Source organism: Trachinotus anak, unplaced genomic scaffold (assembly GCF_046630095.1).
Source record: "Trachinotus anak isolate AG129_WGS33_773 ecotype Australia unplaced genomic scaffold, CSIRO_AGI_Tana_v1 ptg000014l, whole genome shotgun sequence".
NCBI lineage: Eukaryota > Metazoa > Chordata > Actinopteri > Carangiformes > Carangidae > Trachinotus > Trachinotus anak.
The window spans coordinates 5,049,965-5,075,352 of NW_027273865.1; the positions used below are offsets into that span (position 1 = coordinate 5,049,965).

The 25,388-nt window shown below is 39.4% G+C and overlaps 1 protein-coding gene across 4 annotated transcripts in view; it reads right to left on the reverse strand.

The window, feature by feature from the left end:
* LOC139631575 (spectrin beta chain, non-erythrocytic 4) overlaps positions 1–25,291 on the reverse strand; it is a 93,930-nt gene extending 68,639 nt beyond the window's left edge. For 3 of the 4 annotated variants that reach the window (XR_011693411.1, XM_071495847.1, XM_071495845.1), the window contains exons 1-7: positions 25,180–25,291; positions 24,177–24,597; positions 10,775–10,932; positions 10,189–10,340; positions 9,363–9,536; positions 530–621; positions 306–386 (exon numbers count right to left, since the gene is read on the reverse strand). Coding sequence is in view for 3 of the 4 variants with exons in the window: in XM_071495847.1 (XP_071351948.1) it covers positions 306–386; positions 530–621; positions 9,363–9,536; positions 10,189–10,340; positions 10,775–10,919 (644 nt within the window). In the remaining variant the exon portion in view is untranslated. Of the gene's footprint in view, positions 1–305; positions 387–529; positions 622–9,362; positions 9,537–10,188; positions 10,341–10,774; positions 10,933–24,176; positions 24,783–25,179 lie in introns of those variants that run through there. The other variant, XM_071495846.1, reaches the window with a different exon arrangement.
* Between the last annotated feature and the right edge of the window lie 97 nt (positions 25,292–25,388).

The window sequence follows — 25,388 nt, forward strand, 5'->3', positions numbered from 1 at the left end:
ACTCTAATCGGAAAATTGCATGTCAGTCAAACCTGTTCCTTTGCTTTTTGTTTTTGCCATTTTAGCTGTTTTTGGTCAGGTTTTTTTTTTTAATTAACATCATCATTAACATCTTAACATCTTAATTTACATCCTGAATTCCTGAAAAACTTTTTTTACACCTCTGGTGTAAAAAAATAAAAAATACAAAGAAATGACAAACTTTCCCATTATTTTCTATTTGCTGTGGTTATTATGTAAAACTTACAATTTCTTAATTTTAAACTTTAAATTTTAAAATGTAGGATGTTAAAAAAACTACCTACCTGTGTCTGTGTATGAGGGCATTGAAGGCAAGGCCATCTCTCCAGCAGGTGGTAAAGTTTTGAATGTTCACTTCAGGGTACCTGGACAATGGAAACATCTTTTGTAGCTTTGAGTGTAAACCAAAGAGAACCAATATCCAACATAACAACTTAGTACATTAAACACATGATAATGAATTCCTGTTGCATGTTCTAGTTTTCAGTGTATTTATTTCACTGCTCACCCTGCAGTCTTCATCTGGCACCAGAGCAGCAGGGCATCCTTGGCGGAGCGAGTTTCTCGGTTGTCTTCTGTCTCTATTTTGATCACCTGGATCTGAACAAGAAAGGCAACAGTTTAATATTTTGGGAAAGACAATCTGGCATAGACTCTTTCTCTTTAGGAAAGTACATTCACATTTTAGGTATTTACCTGTCTCTCACTGAAGACTGAGTCACCTAGTTTAGAGTAGAGCAAACAGAATCACTTCCTGTTTGCTGTTTATGGCTGGGGTGGGAGTAAGTCACACATGTGCAAGTCACAAGCAAATCTCAGGTTACTGTGGTCTAAATCAAGCAAGTCAAGCCACGTCCCTGTTGTCACTTTTTTTGCCCTGATGGACATTTTATGTTTGGACTTTTTAAATTAGTTTTGATTCACTTTGTTTGGACTTTTTGGTTCATTTCCTGTTTTATTTTGAAGTTACTTCCTTGTGTGTCTCTTGTTTTTTACTTCCTGTCTTTGTCCCGTTGCCCCTCCAGTCTGATTGTCTGCCCCACCCTAATGTGTTTCACCTGTGTTCTATTACCCTCGCCTCCCTTGTGTCTTAGTCTCTGTGCTCGCTGTTGTTTGTGTCAGTTCGGGTTTGTTCCTCCAGTTTTCTGTTTGGTTCCCTGTTAACCTTGTGTCTTCAGCATTCTGATTTTGTTCATAGCCGATCCTATTTTTCCTGCGTTTGAGCTCCTGTGTTTGGTTTTGGATGGCTTTCAAGTGAGTTTTTGTTTGAACATTGTTTATTAAAGCTTCTGCATTTCACCTTCCTGCCCGGTCTGCTGTCCACCTGTCCTCACCCATTGGTTTGCGAATTGCCGTTTTGAGTTTGCAATTTGGCCGCCGCCATCTTGATTTTTTGAAACCAGAAGAAACCATATTTGGAGAAGAGGGTGGGACTGAGGGGGAGCGAGGGGTGGAGCTGACCTAAGAGCCAAGGTCACTATGCACGCCCACCTAAACTGTCGACCTGACAACGGCATCAATCTTTCAGCTACGCAGCGCTGCTGATTCCGAAGTCATTTTCCATAAGTTGGGGTAAACTTTATTACGAAGTGTTAAAGTACTTTTAATAGTTAATAGTTAAAAGGGACTGCTCTTGATTGACAAGCCAAAATGTGTCAATCATACGTTAGCCACGCCCCAATGCATACCCTACTTTATCTTCTATTTTAAATTAAATGGGACTATAATTTAAAAAATGAACATCATGTTGTATTGAAGAAGACTTGAAACTAGCAATTGAGACCATAAACTCGTTATGAAAATGTTTACTGGGGTCATAAACCAAGTGAGAAGTAGGGTCATTTTCTCATAGACTTCCATACAATCAGACTTCTTTTTGCAACCAGTGGTGTCGCCCCCTGATGGTCATTTGATAGAATGCAGGTTTAAGGCACTTCCGCATTGGCTTCATTTTCCGGAGCCAGCATCGACATCCACTTTATATACAGTCTATGGTCCTCACACACCACACCTGCTGTAAGTCCAGCAAGATATTGCTCAGTGCAAGCAAGTCAAAAGTTGTATGAAATTCTGATGCTCTTTCTCCAGTTTCCATATTTTAAATCAGTTAAAGACAATGGTCATGAAAAGTTTTATTTGACTTTCAACGTTAACAAAAACTTGCAGCTGTTTACACATTACAAATCTAACAGATCTGTGACTGCAGCCCCACACTTAAACCCATGTTTGTTTAATTTTCAGCACGATTATCCATAAAGTGCTGAACCGATTTGCATAGGCCATGGAAGACCCCATCAAATTTTGGTGCAAATCCAGTGAGAGGGTAGATTTTTCTTTTTTTGAATCACTTTAATGTGTAGAATAGTTTGGCTTTAGCTTAGGTATGCACTTCACAGAGTGCCACTGTGGTTATTAGTATTACTATACATCTCTATGTAGAACCTGCATTGTGTTATGTTCTTTCCTTCTGCAATCCAAACTTCAGTATTTTGGATTTGCTGCTCCCAGCAAGTCTCAAGACCTCAACTGTATATTGCACTGCATTGACTACCATTATATTTTAGTGTCAAAATTTGTAGTGTCAATAAATAAATATTAACCTCAGAAGTTCCCACAATGGAGGTAAAAAAAAGTAGTGTCCATGTACAGTGTAGTTTGGCAACACTATACCTTTCAGTGATTGAATCTCAATTTACAGAGTAAAGTATTGAGTGTCTGTAGTATGTGTGTGTGTGTGTGTGTGTGTATGTATGTATATATATATATATATATATATATATATATATAAAACAGAGTGAATGAGTGAATGAAGTTACTTCAGACACAGCCAGAGTGACAGAGGCTGTCTAACATTGCAAACTAGTCAGTGAAGTTGGCTTGATTAATAGCTGCCTGTAGTTGTGCTCCTATCTTGAGTCATGTGATTTTACTGAGCTATAGATCATAAGCAGTGATCAGATCAGTGTCGACAGTATCCATGTGACAAATTTCAGTCCTGCCCATAAAGGCTCTGATTGGCTCAATTGTTTCTCCAACTGGGTAAACAGCTTTTCACAAGAGCAACACCAGGCCTGTCTGGATAACTTGAAAGAAAAAGAGACCTGGCCAGTGAACAAGAGGTCGAAGAGGAAAGGTCAGAGTCACGGTCTGATAGTATACCTGAAGTGTCAAATGAACACACACAGTGTCAGAGGATTAACTGTAAGAACAGGCAAAAGCAACGAGAGCTGAAGATTTCAGTGCAAAGTGGTACAGAGCCATTATAACGCCTGATGATAGGTGACAGTGACAGCTATTCCACCAATCACATCACAGTGACATGATCCAAGGTAATTGGGGACCTGACACCCATGAATCAGCTGCTAGCCATGTTGTTAGGCGCAACATTGTGCATACACACAGAGATGTTTGTACTTCTATCTTTGTGAGGACACTCATGGACATAATACATTTCCCAGTCCCTTACCTAACCTTAACCATTGCAACAAAATACCTAACCCCTAATTCTAACCCTACCCCTAGCCTAAACCCCAATTCTGCTCCTAACTCTAAAACCAAGTCTTAACCCTCAAACAAGCTCTGAAGATGTGTCAGAGTATGAGTATCAGCCAAAATGTCCTTACTCCAAAGGTCTAAAAACACAAACTGGTCCGCACATCACATAGTCATACAAGTGTATACACACACATAAACACACATACACACAAATACACGCTGAAACTAACTCTAGGTGTTATTTTTGCAGCGGAAACATAACTTGTATACAAACAATACATAAGGAAAAAGCTTAATTAATTCATGCACAGACAATAATTAAATGGTCACCTTTTTGCACAAAAAATTTATTTTTATTGTACAACCAATTACATTATTTCACAGTGAATTATTTATCAGTGAAAATGACCCACAATCCAATACTATGAATAAGTGCTGAACAACTGGTCGAAATATTATCGAAGTCACATTATGGTCACATATGGGCACATAAGTGCAACGTCTAAATTGCAGGAGAATTTTTTGATAACAGTAAAATGTGTTACAACATACCCCTGTAAATGAGGCATTGTGGTGCTACGCAGATGCCCCAGTCAAGAAATCATATTCTCCAGACTTAAGAAAACATTTTGGTTTAGACCTCAATAAAAATCACATCATCATTGTTTTTGTATTTTTTTCAGTGACAATGAAATGCAAAAATTACCACTACAATGGTGACTCATATCGCAATCTATCAAAATAATTGCAAATATTTTTTTTTCTTGCACATCGTTCAGACCTACTATAAATGATAAATACTTTGGCTGTTTCACAAAAAAAATAAAAAATGAATATTAGCTGGTTGCAGCTTCACAAATTAGGAGAGCTGCTTGCTTTCCACTGTTTTATACTACTATAAATTTAGTATTTTAATTTAGTATTTGTCATTATTTTGATGGATAAAATGATTAATCAGTAAATTCAGCAAATAAACTGATTAATTTTCATTGCAATCTCAAAGTAACTGTTAGATTGCAATACTTCACTGTCCTGGTGAGAATGAAGACACTTGAGCACAGAAAGGTTGTTCTAAATAGGAAATATGAGCACAATCCATAATTCACCATTATTCCCATGGTTTGTCTGTTGTGATGTAAAGTGTGTCTGCCAGCAGTGTTCATGCTTCGCTGCAATAGACTAAAAAAAGGGTAAGAAAAGACAACATTGTGATGCTTACGACAATGTGTCAGATGAATTCACAGGGAATGTGTCATTAGGAACATGTCCCTGACACTGAATACACAATCTGCATCTCAGCCCTGTCGGTAACAATCTGAATCTATATATCTTGTCAAATATATAGTAAAGCCGGAACAATGTGTCTCGATTCAGGCTCACTGTAAACAGCAAGTGAGATGGCAGTGTGTTAGGTAACCGCACGCACATACACACTCACACTGCACACAACACAAGGACACTCAGCCAACCATATGCAACACTATAATTTAGGTCACTGCAAATAATAACAATCTGTTATTATTTGTGTATAGTCCTGTAAATACATTAGGATTACCTCTTCCTTTGCCTGTCAATCCTCTCCCTTCTTTCCTTTCCCTCTCTCCCTTTCTGTCTGTCTGTCTCTCTCCCTCTTTCTGCCTGTGTGAAGTTACTGCAGTGGTATGGTCCTACCTGCTGACTGGGCAAAGCAAACTCTCTTTCAACACAGAGGAAGGGAGGACAGGGAAAAAGAGGTGGAGATGAGGAGAGACAAAGTGCAAGAGGGAAAGATAAATGGAAGCCACCCGGACAACATAAACCTCTGCCAACCTGCTGACGTTATTCTGAGCAGGTAAACGGTCAGTTAAACTAAGTAACTGTCTCCATAAACATGCTTTCTTATTTGGAATCAAACCTCGGACTCCGTCTGTTTCTTGGCCTAAAGATGATCAGTAGACAAAAATATACTGTGTGCTTTAAAATGTGATTGTTCAAAGAGTAGTCAGGTCTCATAGATATGTAAACGGAGAACATGACTTCAGCACTTTAGGCTGCATCACCAATAAGTTTCAATTTTAAAACATATCTTTTGCTACATTTTTGTCTGGCATCCATTCTGATACAGAGGACTCAAGCCCCTAAAATGGAGACTTTTGGTAACGCTATTGTGCCTGTTTCAGAAATCCCAGGGTTACGTAGAAACTTTTGGAAACAATGACGCAGGCACTCACTTCCTCTTCCTGACGGGCTTCTAACAGTCACGGCTTATCCCTCCCTGATTTGTCACATTCCTATCATGTGATCCTTTTCCGGATGAAGACTAACAGCATCATCCTCGACTACCAGCAGTGAAAGCAACATGGATAGTGAATTACAAGCATTGCTGACCTTGTTGTCTTTGCCAGCAGCTGTTGTGCAGTTAAAGTCTGCATTATTTTATGCTAGGAAATCTCTGCTCTTATTTTTGCCATGGTTGCTCCTCATTCTGTAACTAAGCAACCACCTGCAGAACAGAAAATCTGCTTCCTGTTTACACCAGCACGTGCATGGCCAGTGTTGGTGAATGTGATATGCATTTTCAGGTTAGTATGGGGGCGGGATTATTCCTGATATGAACTAAAACGCTTGTCTGGACGGAAATTGTTTTCATTTTAAACACAGTTTTTAAATGGGGATATATTAATGTGGTCGTAGCTTTGGTGGAAATAAAATGGGACTGAACTGTGAGACAAAAGTCAGCTTTTCTTATTCAAACAGGACTGAAAATTTTCATATTTAAATTTGATAGGAATTTCTTTGTTCCTGTACAGCTTGTTGTTTGTTATTATGTACAACCCCAGTTCCAAAAAAGTTGGGACAATGTATAAAATATAGATAAAAACAGAACATGATGATTTGCAAATCATTTAAACCTGTTTTTTTTTTTTTTAGCATTACACAACTTTTTCAGTCTTTTGTTGTCCCGTCTCAACTTTTTAAAAATGTGTTGCTGACATCAAATTCAAATTGATCATATATTGTTCATAAAACAATAAAATTTCAGCATTTAAACATTTGATATGTTGTCTTTGTCTTTCTATTTTCACTAAAATATGGGTTTACACGATTTACAAAAAATCGCATTCTGTTTTCATTTGCATTTTAGACAGTATCCCAACTTTTTTGGAAACAGGGTTGTATTTTATTTACAGTCACTTGCTGGCTTTGCTTTCTCCATGTTCACTTTTGTGCATTTTGTTTTCATTTGTCAGGCTTTCATTCTAAGTAAGATTTTTTTCAAAATCTGCCTGCTTAAATAATGACAAATAAAACAGTTGTGAGGAAGGTTTGAGATGATAATAAACACTAGGAGTGGTAGTGGCCTCAAGGGTTATAAAAGGAAGCTTGTGAACAGAGACAAATGATAAGGAAGGCAGCAAAGTTTGTTGTATACTGCATGTAAAACAAAGAATCAGCAAACCATCCTTCCCTCGGTCCTCACTTCTTTCATAATTACTCTTTCTTTCACACACACACACACACGTACAGACTCCTGCACCGCTCTCCTTTCTCAATGCATGCAAAATTGAAGAGGCCATTGACTGCTGGCTCTGGGAGAAGGAGAGCACGACAACAACTTTGCTCATGGCCAATGGTGACAAAGCTAGCTAGCAGCTAACTCTACTGTAGCCTTAAACTGTGCAATTACAGCTGCTTAGCTTGACTCAAAACAAGACAATGTCATGGAGAATATTTTTGAGGGATTGTGGCTCTCTATGCAGCCTACTGAAACAGTTACCTAATAACATGTCATTCAGATTAAACACTGACAATTAACTCTAACTTACTTTGTTATGACTAAATTACATGTGAATGATGTCCATCATGTACTAGGTTTCAACAATTAGCACCACACCACATATACATTCTTTTTGACATTTATACTATAATTATGAGACCAGTCGTCCATATTGCACACACACAACAGCCACCTCTTTAATTGCCTCACTAGCCTGGCTTGCAGAGGGTCACTTGACATAACACGAACTAATTCTGCTAGTAGTGCTGTTAAATGTGCTTTGTGGTAGGTAGCCAGCCCAAGCATGACAATACTGAGTCCCAAGAGACAGGCGACTGTGCACTGTGAATGTTACAGGAGGGTTTGAATAATGCTAAACAAGCATTTTGTGCCAAGACCACGCTGTAGCACTGAAGCGTAATGAAGAGGAGCCCTGGGCTTCTGCTGTACTTACATGACAGGAACTGATCCTGTATCACTGCTGCTAAGGCCTGGAAACCTGTGTACGTGTGTGAATGTGTGAACGAGTTAGTGTGATAATATGTGTATGCCAGTGTGCAAGTAAATAGGTATGTTTGTGACTAGATAGATGAATAGATAGACAGAGAGACAGACAGAGAGCGTATATGTTAGAGAGCGAGTGCAGTGTGCGTATGTTTGTGTGTGTGTGTGTGTGTGTGTCCTTGTTGAAGAGCAGACTGGAAGGCAACTGCTACCTCTGGGCTGCTGAGCCCTGAGTGACATTCAGGCTGTTTCCACCAAACACTGCTGTCGCCGTCGCACACTGATGATTCTGCAGCTGTGACAGCCTCCCCCAAACAGTACTGCTGGCAGCTCATCCTAAATGAAGCCACTGCTGATTACAGCATCCTGATGCTTTAGTAAGTAGCCTGGAAACACATGCCAGCAACTCAGTGCACTAACAAAGAAGCTCAGATTTAAGCCTCCGTCCCTCAAGGGAAGAATCAGATGTGTGAAAGTCAGTCCACCTAGTATACTTTAAAATTATAATATGTAACTTTTCCACATTAAAATGTCTAAAAATGACCGGACCATTGTGGTTGTCTGCCAAAAGCTCAAAATGTACATTTACTCAGTTTTAGGCCAGATTTTTAAGATAAACTTTTTATACCTCGGTTGTTTTCAATTATATATTTTAATGGGTTTAAATATTTTAGTCAACATTGGATCTTAAGTTATCAGAAAGAGAAGCTGAGCAAATGTTAGACAGCTCAGCTCCCAACCCATCTGGGCATCCTGTGTCTCCTGAAGAACATTAGTGAATCAGTGATTTAATCCGTGTTTCTACCAGTTTTAACAGACCTCTGTGGATAATTTGGCGTTCCATAACAAACGGACCAGGGGATTAAAACCGGTAAAAACCTACTGAGCAACCGACACTGGAGTAATCCAAAAAGGGAGAAGCAATGCAATGCAATGGTGGTAAAGACAACATCTCCCTGTTTTGAGACCCCTAGCGGCAGAAGTTACATACTGTAAACATATGTTAAATTCATTAGAAACACCATGTGATACTTCTAATATCAGACCGCCACCAGTCTTAAAGTTATCAAACTCCCTTTTTGATATGATGGACAGCATTTTTCATCAATGAACCTTCCATGTATTTACATTCTGTAATAACCTCTAAATATTGTAGGGTTGTACATTCTGATGTTGGATTCAAACAAAGGACTCAAAGGAAACAATGCACCATGTAATCCAGCTTTCACTCTCTTAGACAGAGCTGTATTAAGTTCCTGCTAATGCAAACCAAACATTTCCTTCTGCTGTCACAAGCAAGAACAATGTATATGTCACCAAGGTTAGCAATGACTGCGATCGTTCATCATAATACATCTGCAAAACTAAACAAGATACAAGACATTGAATAATTTTTAAATATAACAGGGATTAACGCAGCAATAATGACAGTGAGCTGTTAGATAAAGAGCTGCAGTCATCAGGCTGCACTCCTGTCTTAGCCATGACTCAACCGGATGTTATAGCTCAAAAACCCAGCTATTACATTGCTGAGCCGTTATACAATAATCTTAACAATACCTAGGTGTTTTATATGTTTGTTTACCTGGAAGCGTAGAATGATGGTCCAGATAAGGCCCAGGGTGAGGCGGTGGTTTCCATCCACAATGTCATGGGAACCAACATTTTCCAGGTGAACCCTCTGTTCTTTAAGGAACTGCAGAGCTTTGTCAACATTTTCCAGGCAGTGGATTCGCATACGACCCCGAGTAGGCCTCGGCTGAGAGAAGACAGAGGGATGAATTACTATTTTTGACATCATACCCCTTCCTTTCAAAGTACGTCATGTCGTATCATGTAACATTAGCATTAGCATACATATAGACATTAATATAAAGAAAGAAGTAAAAAAGTAAAAAGTACAATTTTGAGGTAAAGCTTTGAGAATTGTTTGGAATATTTAGGGACAGGTGATTTCTTATATTTATCCTCCTCAGTGAAGCAGAAAGCAACTCAAAAGAAGCAGTATTCTACTGTAATAAACTGTGCTCCACAAAAACGATTTTTTTTCAGAAAGTCAGTCCCACTTTACCCCTGGTGTTTACAGCTACTGCAGCTTAAGTAACTGCAACTCTGAAACTAACAAAAGACTGCAAAATAATTGTAATATCCAAACCTTACCGCTTCACTGTAAGGTTTGTCTATTACAATTATATTACAATTTAGTTTTAATATTTGCAAAAATGAGCAACTAGCTGGCCAGTGAGTGGCTTTACTCATGTCTAATTTTACAGTTATTTATTTACGTTCAGACAGGCTGCATACAGAACCTTTAACGCTATAACACACTCACTTCATGTGCCATGAAGGACCAGTTCAGAGAGACCACAAAACTAATACAAGGACCAGTGTGCGTGTGTGTGTTTCCCCACCAGCAACTCTCCACTGAGGACCTCCAGCAGTCTGGTGAGCATGTATCCATCTCTCAGGTCGTTGTAGAGGTCAGCTATGCGACAGGACACTCTGGCCAGATGGGAGTTAACCCACTTGGTAAAAGTCTTCTTCTGCACTGCATCTCGTTCATCTGAGCAAAATAAAGGAATCAACTTAACATCAATGTGAAGGGGACAGGGACGATAAAGCCATTGCTTTTTCTTAAATGAGACAGTTGGGATGATATAAAATCAAATTTTATCATAAACAGCTTTAGCTAGAACTAGCATTTAATCAAATCGTGCTTACAGCTTTTTCTTGTGAGGTAATGGATGAAACTTTTTGAAATATGAGATCTGTATTCTAGGGAGGAGGATTTTTATGACCTACTTAGTGCTGCATTATCACTAAAATCATATTAACACCAGTATTAGTGGATCTGTGGGGTCAAAAACACAACAAGCCACCAATTTCATATGAATCAACACTACGCCCTTGGTACATTAATATGTTGACTGATGCAGGTATGTTCGTAGTGTGTTTTCCTGTGTGCATGTGAGTACATCTATCTGTGTGACCTCTGACCTGCCAGGGCCTTGATGCGGGAGCACTCGAACAGCTTGGAGCTGGTACACTCCGTCTCCCAGAACCCAGAGCTGAGGGGTCGGTTGTTGTTGTTGAGCTGGCGCTGGGCTTCTGCGTTGTCCAGGTCTGGGGAGGCATTAGCCATCGCGCCCGACGCCCTGAAACACACACAAATGCAGGTCACACATACACAGGCACAGAAGAGATGCAGAAAACAGGTACAGATGTGTGTGTAGAAACACTGAACCCATTTGGGCACTCGTTAGAATAAAATAACAGTGAACATTCACCTTTTGTTAAAATTCAGATATGATCTTGTCATTGTTGTAGATTTGAATAAAATGCCTAACAAATTCACTTCTATCTGAATCTACAGGTACATTTGTTAACCAAATAAACACTAACATTTTATAATTGTGATCATCAGTAAAAGTAATGATGCTCATTCTCAAAGGACAGCTTTGGTTAAAATGCTTAAAAAGCAGTTTCAGACGTGTTACACATGCACATGTTAGGTAAGTATTTTATTATTCACCAAGAGGGAAATGTTTTACAGCAGCAGTAATAACACAGACAATAATAAGAACACCAATACAATTATGCAAAAAATGAGCGTGTTAAGAATAAATAATGATAAAAATAAAAGTAATGAAAATAAAATACAAATGAATGCTATGGGCAAAAGAGGTCCAGGTCCAGTATCCTGTTGGTGTACGCAGTGCGCAATGTGTGTCCTCTACAGACACTCACATGCACATGTGTGTAAAGGCATTTAAACATGTACTGTACCAACACACACACACACACTCACACATGCAGAGAAGAGCGAAAAAGGTGGTGAAGAGGATGATGTCACCGCTGTGTTAATGTCCTGTCTAACAATCAAACACATGCTGTTCACACTTTGTGATTAAAGTCTCACTGACTTCACACACCTCATCAGACACGTTTTAACCCCTTTTTAGCCACACAAGTTCACTGAAGCAAATTCATATTCACAGGGAAAAATATGTGCCAACGGTTACTGCAACATCCTCATTTTAATTAAGAATCAAAATCCACAAATAACATGAGTCACAGCAAAAAAAACTATTCAGCAGTCCATAAGTAACAGTTCCTTCCTGTTCATGAATGATGCAGCACCTCTCCTTGGCATCAGAGCATTTTACAATAGAGAAGCTTAAAATAAAATCTCTCTGATGATTCAAAGGATGGGAGGAGACAGAGTAAAAATTCTTTGGCTCTCTCATCTCTTCTGTCTCTTCCATTGACAGCTGAAAACTGGACGATAAAAATAACTTCTAAACCTCACCAAAAAAAAATCACACAGTACAGAGTGAGAGGTAAGAAATGGAAATGGGATAACTATTCTGATATTCATCAGTTTCAGTTACATTTATTTGAAGAGCTTATAGAGCTGTTTGATATCAATCACAGATTTGTTAAAAGACAATGAAAACTAAATCTTGATGCAAAGGATGGATCCACCTGGTGTAAAGAATATGCCTCAGGCACTGCACATTTCTGTTTCAGGTATCCATTAGAAAATTCAGAACAGACCTAAAAATCAGCAGTGGGTGAATATTTGGAGTCATTGCTCTCACATGCTGGAAAAGCCTGGTAGCTATCAAACATAAACTTCACTTTCAAAGGTCCCACAGACTTTTCCACAACTGCAAATAAAAGGAATTTAGCTTTGTCTGTTTTTGCATTTTACAAACCTTCCCTTATATTCTACAGACCCCATTTAATACTAAAAAGAGACATAAATACACGTTAACATGTTTGTTAACAACAAATAACAATGTATTACGCAAACATTGGTGCAAACAACACTGTCATATTCATTTTTACCTGTTCCTCCATCTTTCTTTGTGTTACGCACTTGATGGATGCGTGGAAAACACATGCAGCTGTTTCTCCCAGTAAAGAGCAGATGTGCCAAGAGGACAATGTACCATTTGGTGCTCTTCTCCAAAGCTGCTTACGGTGGGGGAATACATGTTTGCATGCATGGCTGGACGCAGTGGGAAACAAACCCTTATCCTTACTGAGCTTTCTCACATGTACGCCGACAGGACAACAGTGATGATTGAGAAATGTGACCCAGGAAACATCCATGTAGCTCCTTCTTTATTTCTGTAACCCCTATTTTTTTTTTTTTTTGTGACTCAAAAAAGATCAAGAGTTAAATATTTGAAATTGCTTAGACTTGTGTTGGTCATGTTTGTGTTGGGGCCCACTTTTTTGACCAATAGGCACTTTCTTCTTTAGCTCTGGTGTCGTATGTTATATTTTAACACTACAAAGCCAGTTACAGTTGGTGATGGCAGGTTTGAAGCTGGAAGAAAATGTATTCTTTCTTTTTTTTCCACAATGGTTTCTTCTGCTCCTAGCTCATGTACAAACCACTGGGGCTGAATCAAAAAAAAAAAACGATGCAGTAATACACTCTCCCTCCTTCAGATGTTTGTTGGCCTTCTCTTAGAGCACCTCACCAGTGTTCACCTGTCTCTGCATCCACTGAAGCCCCTGTCCTTGAAATGCCTTGTAAGATAACAGAACACTGAATGATTTCACCCTCAAACCTCCCTTGTCGCCTCCCTTCCCCCATCTAACCCCCATCCCCACCTCTCTCTCTCTCTCTCTCTCTCTCTCTCACACACACACACACACACACACCAAATTACTAGATGGATATCAATCAAACATATTAATAAGACAAATGCTCCAGTGCACAGTTCACAGACTAAACAAGATTTAATGTGAAGTTAATGAAACTGTGCACAGCATGTTGTGTGCTTATGTTGCAGGTTTAAATTTGTTAAAAGTAGATTAGAAGATTTTCATGGTTATGAGTTTTTGATTGATTTATTAATTAGGATTTCAGGAAAAAGCTTAAAAGTCAGAGTGTGACTGAGGCTGCCGCGAGGGGTTTATAGGTTTCTCTGTCATTTCCTGCATCAATCTTTTTGCTATAAATCTCTTTGTCTTCCCCTCATCCCGCCCCTTTTCCGGCCTCCTCCTCCCTCTCCGCCGCATCAGAAGTCTAACCTCACAATTGAAACCCCTGGAAAACAACATACCCATACGAGGAAATGTCAGCGTGCCCTGCAGGACAGAGAGAGGAGGGGTAGCTGTGCACATGCACTTAGCTGCTCTCCCTGGAGAGAATAACAGCAAAACATTACAGGGTTTTCTGTCTGATGATGAGGCAGACAGAGGGCTGCAGCACAACCCACAAAATCAGTTGAATTTACAGGTAAAATGAATGAATACGCAAAGGTGCTAATCGCTCTGTGCCCGTCAGTCAGTTTTACACATACTCTGAAATGTGAATATTGTAATACTCAAATGACATTGTTGTTGTCACTGTAAACACATGTAAACATAGATAGTGCTACAATTAACAACAAATTCATCTGCAAACTTTTTTCTTGATTAATTGCTCTGTCTAATGTCAGAAAATATAAAATGTCCATCGAACTGGCCAAGAGCATCAAGTGAAATATTAAAATGTCTTGTTTTGTTTTGTCCAACAGCGCAAAAACCAAAACAAGCTATACACTGAAATGAAAGAAAGCTCATGAAATTATGAAATATGTTGCAGTATGATTGATTGTGTAGAATAAGCTACTGAACAGTAAATTAAGTCATCAAATTTTTTCCACCTGGACAGCGACAGCTGAATGTTTTTCATGTTTTTTTTTTCTTTTTGAAAATTTTGGTTCTATTACGTCCTAAACATAATAAAATCTCATTTTGAGTGCATGGGTTTTATTTGGAATTAAGTATTTTTATATAAATCACTGCTACTTACGAATTTAAACAACTGACTGGCAGGTATTTGATTATTGGGCACTTATGGGGTAAACCTGCAAAGGAAGCACTGGATGTGTCTTCAAAAATCCTTATGTTATTTCTCTACTGCTTTGTCTCAGTGGGACTGGTACAGTATCTTCTTCTGTGTTAGATTTCTTCCTGTATGATTCTTGAATGTCAGTGGTTTTCTTCTTTGATCCTGAGGAACCAACAGTAAAACCAGACATTTCCTCTTAGATATCACTGAAACACTGTCTGATATCAAACTCCCTTGCAGCTGTACTGAAAATATCTATACCTAACATAGTCTAGTTAGTCTCTAAGTCTCAGATGAGTGGCAGCTGGTGATGTGATGCGAACCAGCTCTATGTTTAACCTCCCGAAATCCCTGGACATTTTTCTGCCATATCCCCTGTGTGGCAATATCTTTTGCCAGCATTTTCCTTCAGAGTGTGTGAGAGCCAAAATCAAGGTTGGTTGCACACAGTCCCACTGCAGAGTGATCCGACTGATATTACAAACCATGAATTCAGCAATGGTTCACACGGAAGCACTCCTGCCACAGCGAGATGGGAGAACTGGATAATAAAACAAGGGAAGCTTATCTCAGAAAGTTAGAGTGATCATTTTAACCATATCATTAACCCAGCTGTCAGCAGACTGTAAAATTACTGTACTGCTTTGAAGTAGAAAGAGATACTTATAGTAGAGACCTACAGTATAAGAATAAAGCAATATCAGACGTGTGTAATATCAGTTAGACATGATGAGATAAAATCAACAAACTAAAATACGTATCAAAACCCATCATCGGATTACAGAGGAGAAACCGTATCAACAACAAGTCCACATCAGTCAAACTGCTACACTGTCATGTCAGTCAACATATTTGTGTGTGTGTGTGTGTGTGTGTGTGTGTGTGCGCGCGCGCATGTCCTCTGTAGTCCTTGCCCTGATCCTCGCCTAACCTCAACCACCTGGTGTCTTTCAATCAATCTGACTCACACCACCTCAAAGGATTGCTCTGATGTACTGATTTATATGTGTGTACGTGCATGTGTACGTGTGTGTGTGTGTGTGTGTGTGTGTGTGTGTTTGTGTGATTGTCAGACATAATACTGATGCTCTTGCCTGGAGCTGGCAGATTCCTCAACAGCTGAGTATGAATATAAGAACAAAAGTAATAAAACACACACACACACACACACACACACACACACACACACACACACACACACACACACACACACACACACACACTCCTGGCTATCCATTTTCTGCTCCATAAGTAACAGCAGCAGTGAGATGCTTCATGATTTCCTCCAGAGACTGAGCACAGAAGATAAAAGTGAACACACATTGACCCCAGAATGATTTGATCTGTATTCAGAGTAGTATGAATGTAAAACACACTTTTCATTGTCAGAATATAAACAATAAATAATTCTCATACTTTAGCTGGAAACTTCTGTTTCACATAAGCAGCAACAGCCATTATCAAATGTTGAGAAGAATGAGAAAGAACCTTCAGGGCATATTCCAGCTATTTTTGTATCACACTACCATAACACTGGGGGGACTCATAAGAGACAGATTTTTAAAGAATGGTTGAAAAGGCTGAGATGTCCTGACTTGTCGTCACTAGTACAGATCAGGCTCGGACAATACTGGACACCACAATTTCCAAAATGCAAGTCAATAAAATCCTTCATTAAATCGTCCCTGGTTTTGATCTAGTCTTGGTTCACAGGATGTCAGTGTCCAAATACTTTGTCTAGTGCAGCTTCGTCTATACATTTAAAAAAAATATTATTTCAATCAGAAAATATTAATTAGAATATTGCATATTTGGAAGAATATTTGCTCAATTGACAGGCTTCAAGCTGTTACACTTTCATTTCCTCTTGTTTTTCCAACCACAGGGTAAAGTTACATCAAATCAGCGAGCTAGGTACAACTGCCATCCCCTTTTTATTGTCTGTGAAGTGGCACAGGTGGTAAGGGATGGACACACACACCAGAGGGTAAAGTTAAAAATAAACGTGGCCTGAAAGGGTGCAAAAGTGCTGCAAGGTGACCAATCACATCTGACATCTGTCGTGTGTTTATTGTAATACATTTCTAATTTAGAGCTCAGATATTATTCCAACCAATCACTGCTTCTGTTCCTGCACAGATCTTTATCAACTGTGAGTCAGTGACTGCAACAGCCCTGGAAGCAAACTACAAACTGTATTTGGACTGACAAGAGGATGGATCATCATCTGCCTACATCATTGACATCATTGTTTATTTAATGTTTCTATTATTCATTTATTCAAAAGCTCAGGCACTGGTCTGCTTTGTATTTCAATGAGTCAGATACAATCCAGCATGTGTGTGGCTGATAAAATGCTGTGTTACATTGTCCAAGTATCAGAGCTACAGACAGAAAACAGCAGCTGCAACCTAAAAATGACAACAGCTTCTGTGAATGTGCAGCAATCCACCTTACACTGACACATCTACACATATTTTACCCTTGTAAAATATGTGTAGATGTGTGCAGTATATCTGTAACCTTCAAGGGACAATCAGTTTCCAGCAGCTCTAAATAGTTCTGATTACAAATAAACTGTAGGCACAAATTACCTGTGAAAAGGCTGCAAAAAAGACTGGAAATATACAGAATTATTAGTCTGGGTTTTATTTTACTTCCTTCTCAAAGCCTTTCAAGTGCAGCTTCTTGACAACAGTGTCAAAAACAAAGTGCTGAGTAATGCTGCTGCCCTCACAGCAGCCAGTATATGAAGTTGGTCAGTAATCAACACCTAAAGCCACAAAGCTGCACTAAAATGCAAGTGATGGGAGTAAATCTGCTGTGGAATGCTTTCATTTTGCCTAATCCATTCTGAAGTGTACTGTATTTATCAGTGGTAGCCACTCATAAATACAGTACACTTCAGAAAGTCCTCTTCGGTAAAACTGATCTGAATATTGGTCGTTCATGACAACAGCAGTGCAGTATCTTGTTTCATGCTGCGTACATTAAACCTGCTGAGATCTATTAATTTTGCTGTAAGGATATCATGTAATATCTAAGATCATCACTGTGGCATTTAAGTGAAGGAAACAATAATCTGGTGCAACAAACAAAAGCAGGAACACAGGATCAGGATAAAGGTTGTTTCTGGACCTTTTTGTATTTTCCGGACTGAAAAGGGATCTGATTCTGGTTCTGAGGTTTGTCCTGCTGGATTACAGAGTTCACATGTTTAAATCGGTACAGGATACAGAGTCTACTGTTCTAACGCTGAAGGATCAAACACTTTAACAGCAGCCTCTCTGATCTCTCCATGGAGCTGGAAGGAGCAGGAGTCACCTGTGTGTGTGTGCGTGATCTGTTGAACATCCCACATACAATAAAAAGTGTTGAATAAATGTTAGGATTTTCTGGCTTTTATTGTCTTTATCGATAGTAAATTAAGATATATTTGGAAATTTTGGATTTAAGTAAGCCAACTTGGACTTTAAGCAATAAATATAAACTATAATGCATTTTTTAGTATTCACTGACTTCATGTAGACAAAACTAATATTTGATTAATTGAGAAAAAACTGTAAATCAATCAATAATTGTAGGTTTCAGCCCTGAAACTGAGAATAAACAAGGTAGTTAATGTGAGGTGAGAGCACAACCTCAAACTTTATTCATAAAAAATCAAAGGAAAAATCATACTGACCATCCAACTGCAGGAAAGACAGCACAGCAGGAACAAACACTTAGCACCAGAGAGGTCTTCTCGTCTATCACTCTTAGGACAGAATCTAGATCATCTGAGGCATCTTTTTTTTCTCCAGGTGGACAAGAACCTAACCTCACCATGGTTTATAGGACAGCATCTAAAAAGAAATGTTCTACATTCAGGGTGGCCATATTTGTTTCCCCCCAGGTGGTTTGAGTGTGTTTGTGTGATTCAACTTCAGCTCTGTTACAACTCTTTCAGCTGTTGTTCTCTTTAATTTCAATAATAATTGAACTAAAAATCTCGACAAATGTGCTTGTTTTTCCAACCATATACAATTTCCAAGGCAAAAGCAATGATTTACAATAAAAGTCAGAGGTTTAAGCTCTCAGCTGTTTTGAGGTTGAGAAATAAAAGGTTTTCATGAACGTCAAGTTGTTTTCAAGCGATGCTTAGGTTTTAGAACGCTTTTTTAGAGACTGCCTTAGGTTGCATGATGGCAGAGTGGCTGTGGACTTGGTGTGAATGTAAAGTTGTGTGTCATCACAATAAACAGTAATGGTCCAAGAACTGAGGCCTGCGGAACACCATGGAAAAGAGGGATGTGGGAGACCTTTAGCTACTAATGGGAACAAACTGTTTTCACGCTTTGAGGTAGCACTTGAGGTAGCACTTGAACCAAGATAATGGAGTGCCGGTGACACCAAGTATTTTTTCTAATTGGTAGGGATTGGACTTGATAAGACTTTATTGATACCAATGCCATTATCGATTGTGCTTATCGGTCTGATTATTTATTAAAGATTACTGATCAATTTTCTCTGTCAAAAAAATGTTTTTTGCCTATAGGCTATGGCTGCAGCTTTATTATCAATTTTATTAGCTGCTTCAGGCCCTTTCAAACAGGCTCAGCCAGATTTCCTTTTAGAAATGATAAATATAATAATAATAATAATAATAATAATAATATATACACATAAAATACTAGTTGGCTTGGTTGAATAAAAGCTGGTTATTATTAACTGAGAGATGTGCATCCATATTGCCCAGTGTGCCCAGCTAATCAACATTTTAAACTCAATAATTAATCAATAGTCAGTTTCAAGCAAAAACAAGAAATTGTTTGCATATCATTTTGTCTTGATAAATGGCTTAAACGATTAATTGATTATTGAACTATAATTGATTCATTTTCCATTGATATACTATTCAATCAATTACCTAGTAGTGTCAGCACTATTGTCTGTGTGTGTGTGCTTGTGTGCATGTGTGTGTGTAGAAATGTCGTCATGCTTTCTCCTCTCAACCACTCAGTGTTATTATTGCCCCCTCTGACGAGCTATCCTGTCGCTGTTGGTAGCGACAATAAATCACTGTTACACCAATGGTTGTAATGAAAGCGTCAGGCCCCCGCCTCTCTACTCTCTCCTTTTATTATCCTTCACACTTTTTAAACTGTCCTTTCCCTCTATTCCCATTCCTCCCTTTGTCCTCACCACCTATCCTCTCTGTCTGGCCTCCACACTTGTGTTTTGGCTATTAGCATTTGGCACGATGCCTCCATACTACCAAAGAGTGACAATACTCTAATCTTTTTGGTACATGCCAACATCAGGTGCCCTTGAAACAAGCACTTAACCCTGAAAATTCTGCAAGGTAGCAGTTCAGTCACCAACAGTGCTCTTTTCAGCAGCCAAACTCTATCTAGTGTCCAAAGTCTGTTCAGTGTCCAAAGACTGTTGGTCCTGGGAAGCTAACGACCGTTAATAAGAAGGATGGTGCTGAAAAAGAGTAAAAATATATTGATTTACACAGGTTTCATCTCTAAAGGTCTTAACCTAATTCATATCATGCATTCCCAAATACTGTAGACAGAACACACTATAAAACAAAACAAAAAATCCATTTCAGGTTTTAGCAACGAATGGGTTTGGAGTAGTCAGTAATATATGACTTGGTCCAAAATCATATATAGATATTTATATATATTTTTGTATTTTTCAAGAACCTTTTCAGTTAACTTAGTTTCAGTTTTGGTTACTTGGTCAAAGTTCCTTTCTCCCTAAAAGTCCCTACTCCAGGGGCTCTGATGTCCTGGATGCCAATGAATGACCAAATATGCACTTGACTGAAGCTACCACTATAGGTACAGTTCGTTGCAAATATCTTTCCATCAAAGATAGTTGGTGTTATCATGGATGTCCACTGGAGAGATGTAAAGGCTCTTCACTTATAAGTACAAAAGCAATAAAATGAGATAAGCAACTCTGTAGCCTTAAATTTGGTACAAATAGAGTCTTGGGAAAAGTCTCCTAATCCTGAGCAGCTGTGTATTGTGACATTGGAAAAGCTAATTTATGGTGAATATGATAAATTGCATGTGTGTCCATGTTTCATCTATAGATTTCTAATCTCCACCTGGCACCCAGGTCCAATAGGAAATTCACCTAAATAATGTTGATAACACATGAACCCCTCACTTCCTCCTCACACATTCACGCCACACATCCTGTGTACCTCCCACTCTGTGATGAATTCTTCAGAAATGGGAACAATGTCAGTGATGATTTTCCATTGTTTGTTTTTTTTGCCTCTGAGCATATTGGTGCACTAGTGATCCAAGAATAGCCTAATGTAGATCAAGGACCCCTGACTGTCCATCTCATTTGATTTAGAGGTTAGATTTAGAGACAGACAGGGAGAAAGGGAGAGAGAAAGTGAGAGAGGCAGGCATAATCAAAAGACATAGAGAGAGTAAAGGAGTAAGATAGAAGGATATGTATATAGAGAGAAACAGACGGTAACGTTATAGGAAGGACATGTTACAGGGAGACATGAAGGCTGACATGAAAGAACAGAGGTTAACTAGAGAGAATTAGGGGAAAAGAAAATAACTAAAGGAGCAAAAGAGAGACGGGCAATCACCAGAAAGATGAAGAAAGAGAGAGAGAAGGAGAGAGAGAGAGACAGCTGCCAGTGTTAATCAGTCAGTGGCAGCAGCTCTATGTCTCTGTTTCTCAAAGACTTAATGGGGACCAGACCCTCAGTGTACTTCCCCCCCACACACACACACACTCACACACACATACATCCTCATCAATATTGTCAAAACACCTTGGGGCCATTAATCATAACCTCTTCTATCTTGCTAATATGTAATCTGCCGATTGTGAGGAGCAAGCTCAGCTTCTGTAATTTCTATTGATTGATCTAATGATCAAGTATCAATTCAACTCTCTCTGGAGGGTTAGCAGAAAGTTAACGAAACCTCATTATTCTCCCTAACAATGACAGTCATCTAATGCACTTTTCCTGATACAAAAATAATTCTTTTTTTTGTTACACTATCTAAAAATTAATAATTACAATTAAGTGATGAATGTATTATCAATTATAGTTAAAGATGTCTTGCCCCGCCCCATATCTTTATATATGAGGCCCTGTGGTGTTTACTGTGTGCCAGTATGACCTATCAACCACTGTCACTAAATTCCCTTTCAGTATATAATCACTGAGTGGTATATACATTCATTCTATGACTGGTGTTATGCATGAAACAACAGGCCAAAGTTTTGAATCATGTGCTGTCTCAACTGTAAGACACATCCTAGATATGGAATAAAACTTTGGAGAACTGTCTGACTATTTCAGAAGGTTATAGTGAAGACAACAGCACGTGTTAAAAGTGGGTTCTACTACACCGTGCTTGTAAAACACCATCTAGCACGATGGAGTATATTGTTCAATTTTGCTGTGCTTCTATGTTTCCGTTCTCGCTGTTCATCTAACTCTGCTTTTCTGCTTTGCTGTCTTTTTTTAGAGCTGTGGAGAAGTTTGTTTCTACTCTGAGGTGTTACTTATCGTCTGTCAATAACAAAGCAGTGAAAGATGTACAAATTCAGATGCATTCACTAGCTGGTAGCCACAAACAGAGATCAAAATGTAAATTGAATGCCTCTGGGTTAATTCACAGTAAATGCCGTGCAGGGCTGCCATTAAAATGCCAACTGAGAAACACAATAAATTTGACAAAAGTTTGGAAAATGTGTAGTCTGATGATAACCTAAGCTAATCTAAAATGTAACCATTATTCTGACCTTAACATAACCTTATCATAACACAACACACACACACACACACACACACACAATCCTCCGGTGTGACGTCACACAGTCCACACTTCACACACTGCACTGAGTCACTTCCACTCACTTCACCTCAGTAGACGGGAACAACATCTGTAAGCGAGAGCAGCAGTCAACGCCCAGTTTTGAGTTGGCAAGACCACAAGTCATAACAGTCACCTTGTGGTCTAATAAACCCGAGAGTAGCAGCAGAGAGCATTAGTGTCCATGAGAGGCTGTCCACCATCCTGGCAAGACAGGGCTGACAAGAAAAAGAGTGTCAAAAAGAACGCTATACTACAAAAGACCTCGGCAGTGCATACACTAATAACCATTTTGCTATACCACTGTATTTTCATAATGCTGACCTCAGTATTATACTACAGATATATTTAGTAAATAATAATAGTATTTATTTATGTAAAGTATACAGTATAATATTAAGCAGTATAATAAATACTAACAACATACTGTACTCTATAGCACCAGGTGAAACAGCATATGTATCATATTATTATATTATATAAATAATTGTATATTATTGCATTATATAAATATCAGTGATACCAGACAAGATCTAATACTATAAAGTGTAATAGATTCACCATAAAGCAAACTGAGCACCACGGACACACTACAAACCTCCATAGGTGTGTTACAGAAATCATTTAGTAACATCTCAGGACTTAAACTTCCATATACTCCAATAATTAAAAAAAAAAAAAACACTTATCATGCATGTGCTATAGGCCACTATGAACCCCCATAGAAATATTAAAGTGAGAAAATCATGCTCATTGTGACTGCCTTTAAAAATAAAACATTTGTCTGTTTTCCTCTTTTCTTTCCTGTTCACCACCATCAAACACATACACAAACATACACCTTGCACCAACCAACCAAAGCTCACCAACTAACCTGCAGCTCCCCGCACACCTTTCCACCTTTCCAGCTCCAGAAGAGCAACCATATCCAATAACAGTCTCAATGTTGTAGGCTGTAGTCACCTTTCACTGCAGCTGTGATCAAACAGACCACATTGAGACTTGACAGCTGCACTGCATCTGCTCCTTGTGATGCTAAAGTGACCTATGCTGTTGATGGCCTTGTCTCCCTAAAGCATGCAAATAATCTGAAAGCTTTCACCCCCTAACACACAAGATTATCCCCTCACTGATACCACAAGGGGCAGAAATGGCAAAGTAATATGAGGTCACATAGTGAGACCACAGACACCCTGTAACCTCCTGAAGGAATATGTAGTAAAACTGCAGAGATTTATCGACGCAAAGTTCTGTTGCTAGTTGCACTGAGGCAAATTTTGCCGGAGGCCAACAGAAGCCATCGTATCCGTCGGTAATCTAAAGTTATAGGTTATAAAGAAGCCTAAACTGAGCCGGTATAACATGCAACAACATGCCACAGCCCATTCACTAGGCCGCTATTCTGCATCTTAACCCATTTATCCTTTCAAATTAGACAATCAGCTCCGGCAGGAATCATAAATACTTTCCCAGGCATACATCTTGTAACACATGTCGGTAAAAACAGTCATGAAACAGCGCGTCCCCCCACCGGATCACTGCGGTACCCTGCACCCAAATGCAGGCCGGCGTCCCTGCAAAAAAAGGAAAAAACCCCTCGACTCCTTGCTTTCACACAGGGGATGACAAAATGCAACGACATCCTGTGCAAAAAGGAATCATTCTGTCGCCATTCTACCGACCTTACCTTCAGCTTCAGTGTCAGTTTTTTGTTTTTTTTTGGGGGGGGGGGGGGGGGGGGGGGGGGGTTGGTTTTGTCCGCTTCCACCAAGACGCCTTTGGGTTGAATCGATGATAGCGGTTTATCAATGGAGGAGTCGGACGCTCCGCTTTTGGTCCAGCAGGGTCTTCTCTCGATTAGTCCTTACACTGAGGAAGCGGTTTGTCTGGACAATTACAGAAGCAGTCCGAGGAGTCTGAACCGTGGAACAACACAGCCTTGGTGCATGAAAAGGGCGCTGGGTGCCTGCAGCGGTGACCGCCGGCTGGGAGCTGCTGTCGGTGCTGAGGATGCGAGCCGGTGGAAGGTAGTGATGACATCCATAGAGGTACCCGTTTCCACCTGACACTACCTCCCTTCCTCCTCCTCCTCCTCTCCGCTGGTGATGCTGGAGAGAAATATCAGCATCAGTGCGGCGGGCAGAGAGAGAGAGAGAGAGAGAGAGAGAGAGAGAGAGAGAGATGGAGGGGGTGGAGGGGAGGGAGAGGGGGAGGGCGAGAGACTGTCAGTGATAAATTTTAGCATGAAGCCACAAGAGGCCGTGTTTTACAGCAGCAGATGTGGTTTAAAGTCGAAGTAAGTCAAGTTAGCGTTCAAACCATATTATGTAGAAACTACAAAGAAGACAGCAAAAACATATGACGTGTGAATTGTTGCCTGAATGGACGTCAAACTGTAGCCTACATGTACTGTGGCAGTGCACCTGTGTTAGCAGGACTGTACTGTACCATATTTATAGTTAGAAAATAGCTACAAAAGAATTCTGCACCTGCTGGTGACAACACATCAGGAGACTGTCATTTGTGACAGCAGGGATTCAAGATCACAGCTACACATCAGCATATATTGTACTGAGTTTTGTCAAATATCTTGTATAAGGTTTACAAAGTCAGTAATAACTCAGAATGTCCTGACATTTTACTATTTGCATGATGTGGCTACTATATTAAACTGCAGATCATGAGCTGACCTTGGGAAGGGGTCTCAGAGATGATCAGCCTTCATGAGTCCTATGTGGAAGCCTGTGGACTGAGTGACTGACATGACGTCACCATGCAATAGACCACTACACCATGTTTTTGTATGTGTGTTACAGGTAACAAGAGACAAGAGTCCTGTGTGAGATAGTCACCTAAATGACAAATCAAATCAACTGAGGATCAATTAAAAAATTACATC